The sequence below is a fragment of the Zingiber officinale genome, chromosome 8A (assembly GCF_018446385.1).
Source record: "Zingiber officinale cultivar Zhangliang chromosome 8A, Zo_v1.1, whole genome shotgun sequence".
Classification (NCBI taxonomy): domain Eukaryota; kingdom Viridiplantae; phylum Streptophyta; class Magnoliopsida; order Zingiberales; family Zingiberaceae; genus Zingiber; species Zingiber officinale.
Genome location: NC_056000.1, coordinates 124,663,339 through 124,682,136, shown reverse-complemented (window position 1 = coordinate 124,682,136; position 18,798 = coordinate 124,663,339). Strand labels below are relative to the sequence as shown.

General features: G+C 41.7%; 3 protein-coding genes across 3 annotated transcripts; 2 read left to right on the top strand and 1 right to left on the bottom strand.

The window, feature by feature from the left end:
- Positions 1–8,489: 8,489 nt before the first annotated feature.
- LOC122011213 (UDP-glycosyltransferase 82A1-like) lies at positions 8,490–9,311 on the top strand. The gene is made up of 2 exons (XM_042567617.1): positions 8,490–8,765; positions 8,844–9,311. Exons 1-2 carry the CDS (start codon positions 8,490–8,492, stop codon positions 9,309–9,311), a joined length of 744 nt encoding a protein of 247 aa, XP_042423551.1.
- Positions 9,312–9,434: 123 nt separating this feature from the next.
- Positions 9,435–13,551, top strand: LOC122010110 (probable beta-1,3-galactosyltransferase 12). Its single transcript, XM_042566511.1, has 7 exons — positions 9,435–9,914; positions 10,983–11,135; positions 11,217–11,299; positions 11,378–11,477; positions 11,579–11,692; positions 12,762–12,904; positions 13,195–13,551. The coding sequence occupies exons 1-7, from the start codon at positions 9,475–9,477 to the stop codon at positions 13,299–13,301; spliced, it is 1,140 nt and encodes a 379-aa protein (XP_042422445.1). The 5' UTR covers positions 9,435–9,474; the 3' UTR covers positions 13,302–13,551.
- Positions 13,552–15,219: 1,668 nt separating this feature from the next.
- LOC122010107 lies at positions 15,220–18,202 on the bottom strand. Its single transcript, XM_042566509.1, has 3 exons — positions 17,553–18,202; positions 16,831–16,961; positions 15,220–16,258 (listed from the first exon to the last, which is right to left on the bottom strand). The coding sequence occupies exons 1-3, from the start codon at positions 17,748–17,750 to the stop codon at positions 15,526–15,528; spliced, it is 1,062 nt and encodes a 353-aa protein (XP_042422443.1). The 5' UTR covers positions 17,751–18,202; the 3' UTR covers positions 15,220–15,525.
- Between the last annotated feature and the right edge of the window lie 596 nt (positions 18,203–18,798).

Sequence of the window (18,798 nt, the reverse complement as noted above, 5' to 3'; positions counted from 1 at the left end):
GTTAGTACAAAAAAAAACTTAGGTGCAAAAATTAAAATTGGAAATACTACCCTCCTCTTAGACTTAATCCCCCTTTTGATCACATTAAAAATAGGATACCAAAAAAAAATCCACTTAATAATGATAAAAGGTCTAAGGTTTACTAAAAATAAATATGAAAGTTTAAAAAAAAAAACTTTGAGTGTAAAAAATCTTTCTAAGTGTTAAAAAAAATTGCAAGATAAATAATTAAAAGAAAACTTTAAGTTTTTCATGTATATAAGTGATTTTTTTAATCTATTTTTGGAAAACATTAAAAGCATTTTAATTAAACGCTTATCAGTTAGTCAATTAAATATTCATTTCATTAATTGGCTTCCAAGCTGTGGCGAGGCACAAGGCCTTCTTAGTTATTGTAGCAACAACCACTTTCTAGACAAAGCCTTTTAAAGAAATTTAAACATTTAATTTTCTCTCTGAAAATCCTATTAAAAAAATTTAAATTTATGTAAAATTTTAGAATCCAATATTGGTTCCTTCCAATTGGGTTAATCAGAAATTTCTTAGGGATATATTTTGTTGATAATTTTCTAATTTAGCCCTAATGATATCTGAGATGTCAGCTTAGTCCATTATAATTTCCAGTTTGTTGAACATTTGAGCATGCATTATTTTTCAAGTTTTCTACTTATGTTCTCAATTTATCATTTTCTGATTTCAATTTATCAAAATCTTCTAATAGACATGATTTAGCTAAAATTAATTTTAACTCTTTATTTTCTTTTTCCAACATGCAATAATTTTTTGATAATACTTTAACGAACTTGAATAACTTATCAGGAGTAAGAGATAGTACTTGATTTAACTCATCAATCCCGTTATCCATAGCTCTCCCTGAAGTGTTGCTTTCTTCCGATGTCGCTCCCCCTTCATCGATGTTTTGATTGTTGATTTCAGACGAGCTTGCTTCGTTTTCGTCTTCTTTATGATTTGCCACTAGCATAAGTCCGACAATGACTTTAACCTATGATTCGGATGATGTTTAATCCCATGTCGCCTTTAGGTTCTTGTACTTGTTTGTTTGGATGAGCTTTTTGTTCTTGCCCTTGTCCTTATTCTTCAATTTAGGGTAGTTGTCTTTTACGTGTCATTCTTCATCGCAGTGGTAGCATCTGATCCTTCTTCTTTTTCTACACTACAGATGATTAGATTTTCTAGATTTAAATAATTTTTAAATTTACGTACCATTAGCGTCATTTCATCATCATCGAGAGAGGATTCTGAATCTTGTTTGTCCATCTTTGCTTTTAAGGCAATGTTGTGTTTCGGCTCCTTCTTCGAATATACACATCTTGTTTCATGGACATCAAAAGTTAAAAATAATTCTTCTAAAGTAACAGATTCTAGATCCTTAGAGATATAATAGGTATCTACTAATGATGCACATTCCGTATTTCTAGGGAATGCATTAAGTGCATATCTTAGTGAATCTCAGTTGCTTACCTTTTTCCCGAGATTTGTGAGTCTAGTGATGAGCTCCTTGATCCTTAAGTGAACGTATGCAACTGTTTCACCTTCATCTAGTTTAATATTGTTGATCTGGTTTATGAGCATATCCTGTCTTGTGAGTTTCTCCTCCGAGGTTCCTTCATGTAGTTCCAGGAATTTTTCCCAAAGCTCCTTGGCAGACTCGTAGGCTCCGATTCGGTTGACTTCTTGTGGCAGTAATAAGCTCAGCAGATGGAATTTTACTTTCCTGTTTACCACAAAGTCGGCTTGCTCCTTCTTCGTCCATTGATATTCTTTTTTACCTTCAGGTGCTACAAAATCGAATTTCATTATTAAAAGTAATTCAAAATCAATTTTAAAAAATACCTCCATTTCTTTTTTCCAGCTCATGAATTCTCCCTCAAATTTTGGTGGATAGATACTCGGTCTGGCCATCTTATGTGCTTCGTTTGGCAATTAGTCCTCTTGAAGCTGTTGAGCTCTGATACCACTTGTTAGTCCTTTGGGCGACCGGCTAAAGGGGGGTGAATAGCCTGCAGAAAAATAAACACAACCTTTCTCGATCTTTTATAGCTTAGTTAAATAAAACACTTGCATAAAAAGAATTAAGAAATTAAATAAAGAAAAAGAGGCACAATCGATTTACTTGGTTACAACCGGGGAGGTTGTTAATCCAAGGAAGTTAATAGCTCACTAAAGTCTCCTTCGGATGGAGAAGACTCTTACAACATTCACAGCTCAAAAATAGAAAGCTAAACTCAAACATAACTAATCACAAGTGTTGTTTATCTAATTTCTTGTTCTTCTTAGTTTCTGGGACCACTGTTGTATTTATAGCCCTAGTCGAGGCGCTTGGAAGGGTTCCAGGCACCTAGAGGGGGATAAAACTTTATCCCTGCCGTAACAGATCGCGTTTAACGCGATCCAAATAAAGATCATAGTCCGGGCGCCTGAAGTCTGGTGAGTCCCGGCGCTCGAACTAGGTCTGAGCGCCCGGACCAAGAAGGTCAACAGTTTGTTGACTTTCGGTCCCAGTCTTCTGCTCCAGTTCCACTCGCCTTGGGTCAGGTCTTCCGCTCCGATTCCGCTCACTTAGATGATCTCGTCCATCCAGAATAAGGTTCACCCGAACCCAACTTCCGCCCTTCGAGCAAACTTCCGCTCCGGCTTCTCGCCCTTCAGAAACGTCGTGCGCCTCCTTCTCGTCTGCCTGCATACTCTTCTGCAGCACCTCATCCCTCGAGCGTACCCATCCTGTTGGCTCTCTCATGTGTCATCCTTCTCGCTAACTACGTCTTTTCCTTGACTTACTGTGCTCTTAAGCTCCTACACACTTAGACACAGGGTTAAACACTAACAGGGCCTAACCCAACTTAGTTGATCACATCAAAACTATCTTTGGGTACCAACATAGGCGAGTGCAATCTAAGAAATCTTCAAAAGGATTTGATGGCAACAGACCCTTCTCTTAAAGCTGCAATAGGCCCCCTTCGCCGCCATAGCATAGCATTAGATCGATGAGGCGGTCTACCATAGCCCCAAAATCCTTAGAAGATAAGAAGGAGGTCTTATGGGTTGCGATGCGAGAGTCCTTCCCCACCTGGTAATCCTTCAGCTCTTCTTGGGCCTTGCACCCCTCATCTCGAGCTCCAGCCAACTCTTGGCGGGTAGCAGCCGCCTCAGTTTTAGCTGCCAAAAGTTTTGCTCGCAAAGACTTGAGTATAGCCTGAGTTATGTCCACTTGTTTTTGAAGGGCGGCTTCTCGATCAGCGCTAGCGGATAGGTCAGTCATTTTAACTGCTAGCTTTGTCCGTAGGGAGGCATATGCCTCCTGAAGGTCCAGTAGTTGAGAGGAGAGGTTAGTAACCTCTATGTCCTTCGCCTTTAGGACGACCAAGATTTGAACTCGCCTCAAGTCCTCAGACTTAAGCTTAGCAGTGTTGGTCTTTAGGGCGACCTCCAGGGATTTCACCTTATCGAACCCAACACGGGTCAAGTCCCTAGCGATCGAGTTTGGTTCTCCGCTGTTTGCAAGTGAGATTGTACCAAACTCTTCGGGGTCATGAGGTCTAAAATCTAACCCACTATCGTAGGGGACGCCAGTTCTTGAATATGAGCCCTTAAGGACTCATTTTCTTGTCGCAGGCCAACCACAAACTAAGAAATGCTTAGCTCCATAACGTAGGTTTGCAAATAGCACCAGATCAGCAAAAGTTCAAGGAAATGAAAAGGGAGTAGTGAAAACTTACCGACACCATCTGTTGGGAAAATGCATCAGACAAGTCCAACTGTGGGCTTTCCAAAATCTGGTTGGTCGTGTTCTTTCACGAGTCGACCAAGGCGCCATGTAGCTGCACCTGGCCGTAGTTGGGGGGAATACCGGAGGAAGGAGTTGTGCCTAGCACTTGGATGGATGGTAGCTAGAAGGAGGAAGTAAATGCATACCACCCCTTCAAGTGATCCTTGGAGTGGGAGGAAGGCGCAGGAGCTACCGATGACGGTTAAGCCATGGACGTTAGAGGTAGAGAGGGTGTGGAAGTCACGAGCTGGCCCCCCGGACAGGAGGATGTCTGGTCCGTGGCTTGAGTAGGGACTAGAGAGGAGGTTGCGGCCTCCGAGGAGGTGAGAGTGCTCATCCGAGAAGGAGTTGTAGTCTGGACAGATACCCGCAGAAATGGCGGCCTCTTGGGGGAGGACTGGACTGAAGGAGTCACATGTCACCTCTTGCGTTCAAGGCTCAAGGGACGCTTGGCTGCTGGAGAAGAAGTCCTCTCACTAGACATAGCAACGGCCAAAGGTCCCACGGAAGGGCAAGATTCTTCTTCAGGAACCTCATGTTCTCCCATTTGTTGGGAGGAGGCTCCTGCTGAAGCACTGACGGAGGGAACCTCCTAGCCAGCCATAATCTCTCTTCTGTGCTTCCGCAAAATGTCACTAGCCAGTGTGGAGGAATCGAGGGCAAAGGCTCTAAACATGATGAATTTTGCAAATGACAGAAAATACCTCGGTTAGTGAAGATGAGAGGGAAGAGTTTCTTGATCTTACTAAAAGGTGCGGTCAAGGGAATTTGGATGGGACTCAAGCCAAAGGTGTACAACACACTCTCCAACAGCAAGGAAGAGAGTTGGAGCTGCACCTCAGCCAGTTCTCAAAAGCAGTGAAGTAATCGGGTCTGTGTTGATGGTCGCTTAACTCAAAAGGAGGAGGAAGACCTGAGTGCCACTCAATGGGCCAAGCCACAGGATCGGGTAGTTGTACATAGAAAAAATGAGACTTCCATACTGTATTTGAAGAAGGCATGCCCGTGAAGAACTTACACCTGGGTCGAGATTGCACCATAAAAACGTCGGGCTCCTATCATTTGAGGAAATAGAAATGGTGAAAAAGTTGAGTCAAAGGAAGGTCATATAGACGGCATAGAATTACCATCCCGCACACATAACGGAAGACATTAGGAGCAAATTGGGACAAGGGGATACAAAAGTACTGACTTAACTCTAAAAAGAAAGAGGGGATAGGGAAACACAGACCCGCAAGAAGCTGATCTCAGAAGAAGGTCACACAACCAAGAGGAGGATGGCAAGGATGATCATCATACCCAGGAATGTGAAAGGTGTAGTCGTCAGAAAGTTTCAGGCTAGCCTGCACCGACTTAAGATCACTCCTATTAAAATTGGAGTGGAAGAAGTCATGCCAGGGGACTAAAGTTTCTCTGGCCATAATCTGAAAAATGCATAAGCAAGAGAAAAGGAAACGGAACACTTACGAAAGAAATGCACGAACACTAAGGCAAGCAAGCAGGGAAGAAGAAGTATTGATGAATAGTCATTCAATGCCTTTAGGGTTTTTAAACTAAAACCACTAAGGGGCATAGGGATACGATCCGAACAATCAAAATGACACTGCGAAGGATAGCCGTGAGATTGCCAGAGGGGGAGCACTATCGAGTCTCGTGCGAAAAGTGTGTGTCGACCGTCGTACCAAAGGAAACCAGTCAGACACGTGTCATTTTCCTATGACATGATATTTATGATGGAAAAGATAGGGAAATCATGAGGCTGATTTGGTGAAACTGGTGTCATGCCTCGAAGACCAAGAATTTCATGCAATTACCTTGGGAATAGGTGTAGAAGGCAGCGGGAAACGTTGATCATAATTTGATGTTTCGCCCCAATCTTGAAATCAGAGTAAGATTCAAATTTAGCCAAGGCCCGATGACCGAGCGGGAGCTATGACTACAGGTTACTCCAAAGGCCACAGAAGATAAGTCCACAAGTGACCAACGACCTCTCGGTCGATATTCCAGACTCTCGCCCCAACGCGAGTTATAAGTGAGCATGCTCTCACGACTAACGACCTCTTAGTCGGCTTTCCAGACTCTTGCCCTAGCACAAGTTATAAGTGAACATGCTCTCATGACCAACAACCTCTCGGTCGACTTTCCAGACTCTCACTCCTGCTTGAGTTATAAGTGAGCATGCTCTCACGACCAACAACATCTCGGCCGACATTCCAGACTCTTGCCCCAATGTGAGTTATAAGTGAGCATGCTCTCATGACCAACGACTTCTCAGTCAGCGTTCCAGACTCTCGCCCCAGCGCGAGTTATAAGTGAGCATGCTCTCATGACCAACGACCTTTCGGTCGACTTTCCAGACTCTCGTGCCCAGCGCGAGTTATAAGTGAGCATGCTCTCACGACCAACGACCTCTCTCACGACCAACGTCCTCTCGGTCGGTGTTTTAGACTCTCGCCCCAATGCGAGTTATAAGTGAGCATGCTCTCACGACCAACGCCTCTCGGCCAGCGTTCCAGACTCTCACCCCAACACGAGTTATAAGTGAGCATACTCTCATGACCAACGGCCTCTCGGCCAACTTTCTAGACTCTCGTCCTAGCGCGAGTTATAAGTGAGCATGCTCTCACGACCAACGACCTCTCAGTTGGTGTTCTAGACTCTCGCCCCAGTGTGAGTTATAAGTGAGCATGCTCTCACAACCAATGACCTCTCAGCCGATGTTTCAGACTCTCGCCCCAGCGCGAGTTATAAGTGAACATGCTCTCATGACCAACGGTCTCTCGATTGGCGTTCTAGACTCTCGCCCTAGCGCGAGTTATAAGTGAGTTTACTCTCACGACCAACTGCCTCTTGATCGGCATTCCAGACTCTCGTTCTAGCACTACTTATAAGTGAGCATGCTCTCATGACCAACGACCTCTCGGTCGGCTTTCCAGACTCTCTCCCTAACATAAGTTATAAGTGAGCATGCTCTCATGACCAACGGCCTCTCGGCCGGAATTCCAGACTCTCGCCCTAGCACGAGTTATAAGTGAATATGCTCTCATAACCAACGACCTCTCGATCGACTTTCTAAACTCTCGCCCTAGTGCGAGTTATAAGTGAACATGCTCTCACGACCAACGACCTCTCGGTTGGCTTTCCAGACTCTCGCCCCAGCGCGAGTTATAAGTGAGCATGCTCTCACGACCAACGATCTCTCGGCCAGCTTTCCAGACTCTCGCCCCAGCGCGAGTTATAAGGGAGCATGCTCTCACAATCAACGACCTCTCAGTCGGGCTACTGACTCCCACCCCGTCGCAAGGTTTGAGCTAGCATTACTCTTGCGAACACTTGCCAACAACCTGAGCATTGGATCGTATTCATCTGCTCCAACATCGCCGAGCCAATGGCAATACTATAACTCGCCACCTTCACTGGGTCGATAGCAGCACGGTGACAAGGATACCGGTTTCAATCTTTGTAAAGATAATCAGCTACACAAGTATGCTAGGGTCTAGTCAGTTAGACTTGAGCCTCTTTCGACTAGACTTAGAGGGGAGGCTTGTGATACTGTGCATAAAGGTGGAGTTTGATAAGGCCAGGCAGTCAAAAGTCAAGGGAACGTGAGGGTAGTCAATAGTCAAGGGAACATGGCAGTCAACAATCAGGAGAAAGAGGGAGTTAGACCGTTTCACGTCATCATCCGCATAATTCCTGGTCGGGCATAAACAGGGTTGGTACCCAGATATGAGACATAAGATGGAGCTCGTGCTAGTTCCTGACTTGCCCTCAACTGATCGGATTTCCCCAGCTCGGGTCGTGTAGTCAAGCCTGGTAATTTCATTAAGACAACTCTTGGTCGGCCCTTTAGCGATCAAAGCGTGAAAGATGGGTCCCTCGCCACAACTCGTCCTCCTCATCAAGACTCAAGCCGGGTGGGACATCTGAACGATCATCCTGAGCTATCTGTAGCTAAACCCGAGCGAGACGGAAAGCGCTAAGCGACAACAATGTCAGGGAATCGTAATCTTCTGTCAGAGAATAACTGTCATATGTCAGGGAATATTTCGGTGGTCTGCTACTACCTGCGAATGGAATCTTCCTTCCACCAATAGGAGGTCACCGTACATCATCTCTCACTCGACAGACCCTGACACCCGACATTCTCTGACAACATACAAGCTCTGAAGGTACATAGCGTCATATAAAAAGGAGGTCATCTTCCTTAGCAATGTACGTATACATACGCACTCGTCTTTAATAGTTCATTTTCCATAGTACATTATTCTTATCGAGAAAAAAACCTTACTTGAACATCGGAGGACCTGCACCGAAGATTTTTTCCCAGTTTCATATCTCTATTATTCTGGGTACTTGTCTAAGTATGTGCAAAGTTCGCTTGCCAACCAATTCTCGTACTATATATCAGAGAATTCCAAGTAAGGGTTAGTTTTTTGGACATGTATAAGTCGGGTGCATCAAAGTCATCTTTCTGTCAATATCAATGTTATCTCTGTCGACCTCTGTCTAACTCAAATTTCGGATAGAATTAATTTTTATTACAGAAAGTCCTCTGAACAAAGGCTCATTCCGCCCAAGAAGCGAAAACGGTGGTGGCAGAGAAGTCGCTGATGCTGACACTGGCAAGTCAAGCCAAGCCAAGCTAAGCTGAGCACCAAGGAGCTGCCATGGCTGGTGGGCAACCCTGAGATCGCGATTCATGTTTTGGCTGCGAGTCCTGGAACGTGCCAAATCCGTCCAACATCTCCTGGTCAACTCTTGCCCCGATGAGTCAGGTCAACAACACGAACAGAGGAGCTGCCACCGCCGCCCGCAACCTCTGCCCATTGGGCCGTTGATGCTCGCCCACCGCACCAGCAACCTCAGCACGTGGGAAGAAGACCGAAGCTGCCTGCATTGGCTGGAGCAGCACCCTCCCGGCTCCGTCGTGTACGTGTCGTTCGGCAGCTGGGTGGCGCCGCTCTCGCCGGAACGGGTCGCAGAGTTCGCGCTCGGGCTCGCGGCGGCTGGCTGACCGTTCCTGTGGGCGCTGAGAAAGAACGACGCGTGGCAGTGCGGGGTTCCTGGAGGGTCCCCGGGGAATCTTCCTGGGAAAATCGTGGCGTGGGCGCCGCAGAGACCGGCCGTGGGGTGCTACCTCACGCACTGCGGGTGGAACTCGACCTTGGAGGCGATCCAACACGAGAAGAGGCTGCTGTGCTACCCGGTCGCAGGAGACCAGTTCGTGAACGCGGCGTTCATCGTCAAGGGGTGGGGCATCGGCGCCATGCTCGACGGCTCCGCCGGGAGCTCGGCGGTGGAGGAAGGCATAAAGAGGGTGATGGCAACCGAGGAGGGCGCCGTGATGCAAGAGAGGGTGCTGCGGTTGAGGAGGAGAGTTATGGGGGAATGTGGAAAGAGTTCCACAGCCATTGAAAATCTACAGTGTTTCTTCGATGGGATGAACGGAGATCAGAGGCAGAAGAAATACCGAAAGGAGGAAGAAATAGAAACAGCATTTACTCTGTTCAGACCTTCATAATTTCAAATTTTCAAAAAGAAGCCTCGACTCATCTGGACCGGATTTAACCGGACCGGTCTAATCAAACCGATCCAGTGCAGGTCTTTGGATTTAGCTGGACCGCTTCACCACCCAGTCGTTCTCTCTCCGACAAGCTGACTGTTTATTCGCGTTAATTACGGAAATGCCACAACACCACCACTCCATTGGCTGCGACTTCGTCGACGACGACGATGAGCACCTGAAGAAGAAGAGGAGGCCACAGTCCAAGGCCTCCGTCTTCCTGCCATCTAACGCTCTCGGCCTCTCCCGCCGCATCCTCGTCCTCATCCTCGTCCTCGCCGCGGCTTGCCTTTTCGTCGGAGTCGCCGGGATCGCATTCTCGGCCTCCGTCCTTCGTCGCCCTCCGCGTATTGCCACTGTATTCCGGTGTGGAAGCTCTCAGGATGCCCTCCGTGCTTTCAGATCCAAGTCCCTCGCCGCCGGCGGCCGGGAGGAGGAGGTCGTGGCGCCGAGGCCGAAGGTGCTCGCAGTGGTCGGCGTCTATACTGGGTTTTCGGCGGTCAATCGCCGCGCTGCTCTACGCAGTATCTGGTTCCCCTCTGATCCGGACGCCTTGTCGCGGTAAGATCCCCATTTTTTTCCCCTTGGATCTCGGCTTACTCGCTTGAATCTTGATATATGGTGTCTGATCTTGAATCTTGATCTCTTAGATCACTAAGTTATAAGAATGGTTTAGAATTGGGATTCTTGTTTGTTTATAATCGACATAGATTGCGATCTAGGATCATGAGTTGATGAACTGTCATGCTTAAATGTGGATTAGGATAGAAGTTTGAGGGATATTTGAAGCTTTTTGTGATTTTGAATCCTGAGCTGACGTGATAACAGGTTTGAATGCGATTCAAAGCTATTGTGATCATGGCTTTTTGAGTTATAATTCTGAATCCACTATTTTATCAGATTCCTAAAGTGGCGATTAGAATTTCAATGGCTCCAAAATTTCAAAAGTCTAGAAATCAATCAGGATTGATCAGATATGTGTTGAAAAATTTGGTAAAATCATGTTTCTCCTATGTGTACCAGTCATATGAGAAATTTGGGGATTAGGATTTGTCATGAACTGTCCTCATCCTGTCATTAATTTATTAACTTGGAAAGAATATCTATTAGAAGATTGGGCTGTAAAAGTGGCATGCTTTCAGAATATCACCAGTTTTGCCAAATAAATCACCTTAAGAAATTACTAAATTATAACAATTTTACAAAAATTGCTATTATCGGTTCATTTTTTTTTTTCTCAAATGGAACCTAGCTTATATTTCTTAGATAAGTTTTGAGATTATGTAACATATGTGCCTTATACTCGTTGAGGACATTAATGCTAGTATGCTACAATAAGCACTAATCTAAGTTTATGGAATACACCCCCCACAGTGGCATGCGATCTGTTGTTGCCTCCTAATTGTGATACATCTCTAACTATTTCCATGTCGCAAAAAGTTGTTGAAACTTGAAAGACGATAATTTTTTTTCTAGGAGATGTTCTGAATCTTTTGGGTTGATAGAGGAGATCTTATAGAGTAGAATTTAAAAGTAATTTAGTCGTGTAAAACTAATACATGCCTTAAGATTCTTTTTCTGTCATATTTTATAGTTGTCAACATGTATGAGAAAAAACTCTTGTGGCAGTTTCGATCAAGCTACTGGATTGGCTCTTAGATTTGTGATTGGTCAGACAAAAGATTCAAGGAATATGACAGCTCTGAAAAAGGAAATAGACACACACCATGACTTTATTCTTGTAGATGCTGATGAAGATAACTTGAATTTGCCCCATAAGACGTGAGAAGCCATATCTTTTGGTACATTATTTGTTTTTGGATTCAGCAAAGTTAGGAGAGTTAATATGATCTGTGTTTTTAGGTTAGAATTTTTCAAAGCAGCTTTCAAACTTTTTGATGCAGAATTTTATGTGAAAGCTGATGATGACATATATCTGCGTCCAGGTAAGCAATAGTGTTTCAACTTTCAAGTATTATTGCAGTTATTACTATTGTCTAACAATTTCCTTTTGTTTTGATCAGACCGACTTGCTACACTTCTTGGCAAGGATCGAGCACATCGTTTTAGTTACATTGGCTGCATGAAAAAAGGCCCGGTTATCACAGACCCAAAAATGAAATGGTAGATGCAGCTACAGAATAATTTCTTTCAGTCTCAAATTTTGGTATGTATGCTATGGCTCTTCCCAGATTAATGATGTCCTCTGTTGATAAAAACCACAGGTATGAAAGTTCTGGCAAGTTGATTGGGAATGAATATTTTCTCCATGCTGATGGCCCAATATATGCTCTTTCTGCTGATACAGTAGCTTTTTTGGCAAATGCCAGGAATGATAGGTTAGTCATTTCATTGTGTCCTTAGTTAATCTTGATGGAGAATGGTGAACTGACATGCCAAAGTGAGTTTGTTTTTACGTTCTTTCTTGTAAAGTTCTGCCAAAACTGTTAACCAAAGTAAACTGTTCAGACAGCAGATGATTTTGAGTTTTAAGTTATGCAATGTATCAGTGCATTTTAAGAGCATCCATGAAATAATACGTCAGTGATGAACCACCACATTGGAGTGATTTATTTCATTTTAGAATGAGTCCACATTTTTTAGAAGAATGATATGACCAAGCAGAACTGCTCACAAGGTTTCACTAGTAAACATCTGGAATTACAGCAAAGTCTAATATAGATCCAAATCTTAACCCGGACAATTACTACTATTCAACTAACCCACATATGAAAGGAAAAGGATTTCTAAACTGATGCTAAGTGGGTAAATAGAGATGTAACTCTAGCTGGAAGTAGAATCCCGCCTGAGACAGATTGGTTGAACAACATAACCACAGCTCCTCCCAATGAAAAAAAAAACTTTCCTGCTACTTTCCTGTTATATGCGAGAGGAGGGGTTTTGACCTGTGTTAGCACTAGCACTCCACAGCAAACCAACCTTCATCAAAGTACCCGTGCTACCACTAGGATTTCTAGCAATCGTATCACATCTTGCCAACTACTCTGTAGAGCCTCCCCTGTATAATAGTGTTTCCCTACTTGAGAACTCTTGTTGGGTGACCGCATGGACTAGGAATGCCAGCCCTTGGAGAAAAAGATTAGTCATTGCACCTTAACTTGTCTAGGATAATGCCCCAGCCAGGTTTTACAGCTGTGCAATTGTAAAACAAATGCCTCACTGTCTCCAAAGAGGCAATGGAGCAGAGAACACAATTGCAGTCCGGGAGCATTACCTCTTTTCGTTTCCTTTTTTGTTTAACCTGCAGACTCGCAATTTGATTCATCAAATTGTATCATTTTTACCTCGAAATTTCTTCTCACTTTATGTTGCCTTTTTGAAACTTGACTATCACGATTTGTTTTGCCGCTACTGATTGTATTTTGACTAAACTCAAAAATCTTTCAGTTTGAGGTTTTTCAATAATGAAGATGTCACCATTGGTTCATGGATGCTTGCCATCAACGTCAATCATGAGGATAATAAAGCTCTGTGTGAGCCTATATGCAGTCCCACATCTATTGCTGTCTGGAGCAACCCAAGATGCTTAGGTATGTTAAGTCTACCAGTTTTCACTCATCTGCTTTTGTCACTCCTGGAAGCAATGTGCTGCACTGCATAATATCAAAATATGGAAAGATATTAGCCTCAATGCACACCCAGTACCAATAATCTTTAGAATTTAGATCTTGGCGTGCAACTATGTACACTTGCTAATCCTATGGCTAGATTTTGCAGTTCTTTGAAAAAGAAAGAGAAATAATAGTATAAGATGGCATTGTTTCCAGATTGATTTATGGTGCATGTGAATTATAAGTAACATTTGGGGAAATTATGGCAGATCCCTGCAACCTTAAACACAAATTGATGAAGCTTCACAATATCAGTATGTGCTCAAACAGCTCCACGTTGCCTCCAGAAGATGAAGACGACTACGATGAGCGCTAGTATGTTCACGCTAGCAATTTTTCTAACGATAGTACTTATCGACAACACGAATACCGCGGGAGCATGACATCGACCTCATTTGTTAATTTGAATACATGATGTAAATGAGTGCTGGCCTCTTGGTGACCATCCCATGGAGTACTTGTAATTTTGTTGTACATTTTTATAATGCATTTTTTTGAATATGTTAAGGAGAATGTAGGGGCGGCTATAATCCATGAGTCCTTATAAAGATTGCTTGTCCTTTCAAGACTTTTCTAGTGCATTTTGTAACATCACAACAATATTATTGAAAAACAAAATGTGGCACCTTTTTATTAGCTCCTTTATTCAGATTCTTCCTTATCTATTCAATTATTCTTATAGCGATAGATCAAATTAGAAAACAAAAAATAATGATGATTGTCTCTTTTACAACATGAAAAATCGACAATTAAAGGACATGCTTAAAATTAAGGAATTCTTAAAAGACGCATCAAAGATAAAAAACGTAATCACTCCTCTAACTTCTTTGTTTTAAAAAAATAGAGTGGTGTTGGTTTTATGGTACTGGTTTTATGATTTTATGTCGAGGAGCTCCTTTATTCAGATTCTTCCTCACGTATTCAATTATTCTTATATCAAATCAGAAAACAAAAATAAATGGTGATTGTCTCTTTTACAATATGAAAAATTGACAACTGACTAAAAAAACATATTTAACATTAAGGAATTCTTAAAAGGTGCATCAAAGGATGCATTTGTTTCTTATCTTACCCCTCTCACCGATCAAATTCCAACTTTTCTAGATCATTCGAGGTGTTGATTTTTGAAATTTAAAATCATTGTGGTGTTAGTTTTTTCAAAAATAGAATCACACTCTTCTAACATTTTTATTTTAAACAAATAGAGTGGTGCTGATTTTCAAAATATAATGTCACGGTGCTGATTTTATAGTTTTTGTTGATTTTTATAATATTAATGTTGGAAAGTTAAAATGGGAAACAAATGTGTCATTTGAGAAATGTAAAAATTAGATACACCCTTTGAGAATTTCACAATTTTAAGTGTGGTCTTTAGTCAATTGCCGCATGAAAAATAGTTGTAGGGAAAAGCGAATTGACCATTGGATGTTGGATTGCTAGTTGCATTTAACACCGTACTTGATCCAATGTCCAATTGCAATGAAGTATGTAAGGAGTTTATCAAGCATTGGCTTATTCTTTCAAGTGATTTATATTAAAAATTTCATTACGGTATTATATTATATCAAAAAATTTTGATACGATATCAATCTATAATTTAATAATTCAGTATTCGATGTATGATATCGATATCAAAATTTAAATGTAAATTTTATAAAATTTATAAAAAAAAATAGTCTGGTGCACAGAACTTCTGTTATACAGGATCTCGAGAAAGGATCCATTGTACGTAATCTTATCTTTTTTTTTTTTTTTTTTTGTCAAGAGGTTGTTTTCAAGATTCAAACCCGTGATTTTTTGGTCACAAAAGCAACAACTTTATCGTTGCGCCAAGACTCCCCTCAAACATTATAAAATTTATATATATAAAAAATCCGTATATACTAAAATTTTAATACAATATCACTATAATTTGTCTGTGTACTAAAGTTTTCAATATAGTACGAGATTTCGATACGATAATTTTTCTATGTAGAAGTTTTCGGTATTTCTATGTAGAAGTTTTCAATACGGTATGAGATTTCGATACTGATACACTGTACTGAACCAGCTCAAATAATGAGACAAAGACAAAAAAAAAAAAATGTTCAGTAAAACCTCTCCATGGCTCTGAAAGGTGACACAGATAGGTGGATTTGGCTTCTAAAAGTTGAAGCAGCTACAGAGAAGGAAATGCATACTTGTGCAGCATAACAAGCACCGATAACATCTCAAGAGATGTCAGTCGAGAAGAATTAAAGTTTCTAAAGGTATCATATATTTTCTCAGCAAATTAAATCTGTCCTGTAACAGTTGACATTTCCCTCCTTTGAGTACATTTGTACATACAAAAGAATAAATCTGCCAATACTCTAGAAATTAATGTTTTGCACAAAAAACACAACTCCCAATATTCTGAAGCTTTGATACTGAACATTCGCAAGAGAAAAAGGTCATGGTTAACTCTCATGGCAGCAGGAAAGATCTGATCCAACTAACTGCAAGAATGTCGCTAGAAAAACAGATGTATAGACGAATGATGTATCACTTGAAATAAGCCACTAATCAAGAGCTGCTTTGTTCTTCTTTGCAGTTGTAGGCTTTGGCAAGGCATCAAATAGTGGCCACGCAAGGACTTCTGGTTTCAAAGTCCATTTGCTAGTTGGCCATACAAAAGAGCTACTCTCTGAGTTCTGCAAGTCCGATGTGCTAGATGATTTCCTAACTGAAATTAATCCGTTAACGATGGAGGATTCTCCGTCAGGAACAGCATTCGAGTGGCTCATGTCATTATCAGTGCGGCTACCCAATTTTGGTCTCATTGCCAGACTTTTTCCTTTCCTTCCTTGGAACCCACTACTGTTGTCCTCCAACAATAAGTCAGGAGAGCACAATGATGGGATTGAATCATTCTTTTGACGCCTCCGGATAGATTTCTCAATCTCATTGTTTTCTGTAGCTTCTATAACAGCTTTACTGCCAGTAGTTTCACCTACTTCCATTGGAATTTCATTAACCAAACTTCTAGTCTTCCGGTGCCTACTTGGAATTGGGTCTGAAAGAGGAGGCTTAGTCAGCACCAAGTCATCAGCCAAGCAGTTTCTTCTATATGCTGCCAAATCTCTGCCTTCAACAACTGGACTCTTCTTAGGTGGAGTGGCAAGACCATAGTATGCCTGTAAGCTGCTCATTGCTGGGGAGACTGCACTTGGAGTTTTGTGCTGGATCGAATAGAATAAATCCAACACATCATTACTAGGGTGACGAGGTGGTGTTTGTACTCTGGTTGTTGTTCTAGCATGTTAAGAAAACAATGTAACAATTAATGTTAATCTCAAATTTGAACTTTATACATGCAACAAACACATAATTGTTTGGAAACAAGAGGAAAGGTTACAACCAAATCAAGGTTTCACTAGATTCGTTTTCCATCCAATTAAATGCCAATATTATTAGTTATAAAATACCTATTAGGAAGGTGGTTACTAGTTTACTAGAATGCTTTCACCTCAAATAGTGCACTTCTCATACTCTCTTTGAGTACTTAGCCTAGTTCCTCTGTTTATAATACAGGTGACCCAGTAGTTCATAATGCACATTTTCCATTGACCTTCAAAAAACTATGCAGGTGATCAGTTTTATTAGTTGAGTCAGAATATTATCACAGAATCCTAGATAATAACCCTTATTAACCAACATCCGATTATCAAAGCACATCACCCAGACCTACAAAAACTTATATCACACAACGTTCAACGATTGGAGAAATAAGTATTGCAAAAAGGAAACTTCTGGCGCAATCATGGAATCATGCTGCAAAACTTTTGGTTCTCATGAAAATGTACACTTAAATATGCGAAAAGTACCCATTTGCAACCGAAGCATTTGAGAGACAAGGTGCTGGGGGATGCCTTCCAGGCAGAGGAATCTGCAATGTCTTATGAGCAAACATCTCTATATCTGTAATCAACCCATTTAATCTCTTTATGTCTGATATCTAAATGGGAAAAACAGGTTATGTGCATTAGTAACATAGTCAACAAATATGTTACCAGCATGCAATATTAAAGGAAAGAAACAATTGATTATATAACTTCAAACATCTATCAATTTCAGTCAAGACCTTACAATATTACGTAGTTTTAGATTAGTCCCTTTCTAAACATTTTATGAATGTTAAAAAAAAAAGGTAGTCTGGTGTACAAAACTCCCGCCAATGAGAGGGTCCGAGGGAAATGTTACATCACATTGAGTCTATTGAACGTAGCCTCACCCTACATTGCAAGAGGTTGTTTCTAAGACTCAAACTGTGACCACAAGGTCAAGGCTCCCCTTCTTTACATTATTTAAATGATGCTAATAAAAAATGGGGAATATATAAAACCTGTCATCTAATGCCCGAATAGGATGAAGTAAATCTTGGATCTAAAGCAAACCGTCAAAAGTCCAAACTTTTTCCTAACTAGCACACTGTGTTCAAAATCACACTAACCCTCAACAAAACCCTGAATCAAACAACATGCACGAATGAAGAGCTTAACATATACAAACCGTGAAGAAAGAAATACAAAATCCAGATGCCAATTACCTCGACGCCATACATTATGGCTAGACCAGCAAGAGTATCCATTCTTGATACGCAATGCTCGATATAGTTAACTTTAGAAGAGGAATCAGACGAAGACGACACGGATGAGGATGTGGCGATCGTATCAACCGTATCGACGACGACGAACGCGCCGTTAGACAACGGTTGAGCGCTACCACGGGGAGGCCCAGCCTTCATCTCAGAAGTCCTAGATCACCCACCCACGCCTGAGCCCCAAAAGGAGCGCAAGCAAGATCCAGTCGTCTCCCACAAAAAAAAAGGAGCTTTACTCCTCTCCTAAGCGCTAACGTTTCTCGCTTCTCTCCTGATCATTTAAATCGACACAAAAGGAATCCCATAGCTCGTCTGCAAAACCGACTCAGAACAGAACTAAGATCCGGAATCTTGACGCCGGAAAACCCTAGATCAGCAGATCTGACGTCCCGGAACTCGACTTCCGCAGAGAATCTGAACGAAATACGACCGCCAGCGGTGGAATCGAAGGGTAGAAGGAGGGAAGCGTAGCGGAAGCACCGAATCGCCTGGCCTGGCGAGAAGACGACGGGAGGAGCGGAAGAACAAGAAGGAGACGGTGTCGGCTAAACCGAGTGGCGAAGACGGTGCTTTGAACAGCAGCGGAATCACACCAAACCAATAAACGTGATTTGTAGGACGTCATTATCGCGCTGGACACTGAAATTAGAATAAGACGACGGAGAAGATTTTTATTTTTTTTTTATTTGTTATTTTAGAGGAAGAAGTTAGATTTGACATTAATTTTTTATTATTAAATTTATTTTAAAAAATATTTTACAATAGACTGATCTGATCATTCCAAAAACCCCACATTAAAAAAAAACTAAAGAATAAAATGGATATGCGAGGGCACTCGCATTGTAATTACACTTAATAGCTCATTCTGAACAAAGAAGTTGATTTTAAAACCAACTTACTTGGTATAAATTTGCACAAAATTCAAATTTAAAATTAAATTATTAGACATTATTAACAATTTAACATGTGCACAGCATAAAATCTTGGCATCTTGAGACTCGTTGCCTAATCTTCTCTCAAGAAACAAAATTATAGTTGTGCAACCAAGGATCAATTGGAGAAAAGAGTGGAGATTAAAACTATTCAATACTTGTGTTTTAACCCAAGGAGTGAAAGGGCAGTGGCTTTGTGAGAATAATATAGTGAATGAAAAGCGCAGATTACTGGATAATCTAGGGCAATTGCTTTGTAC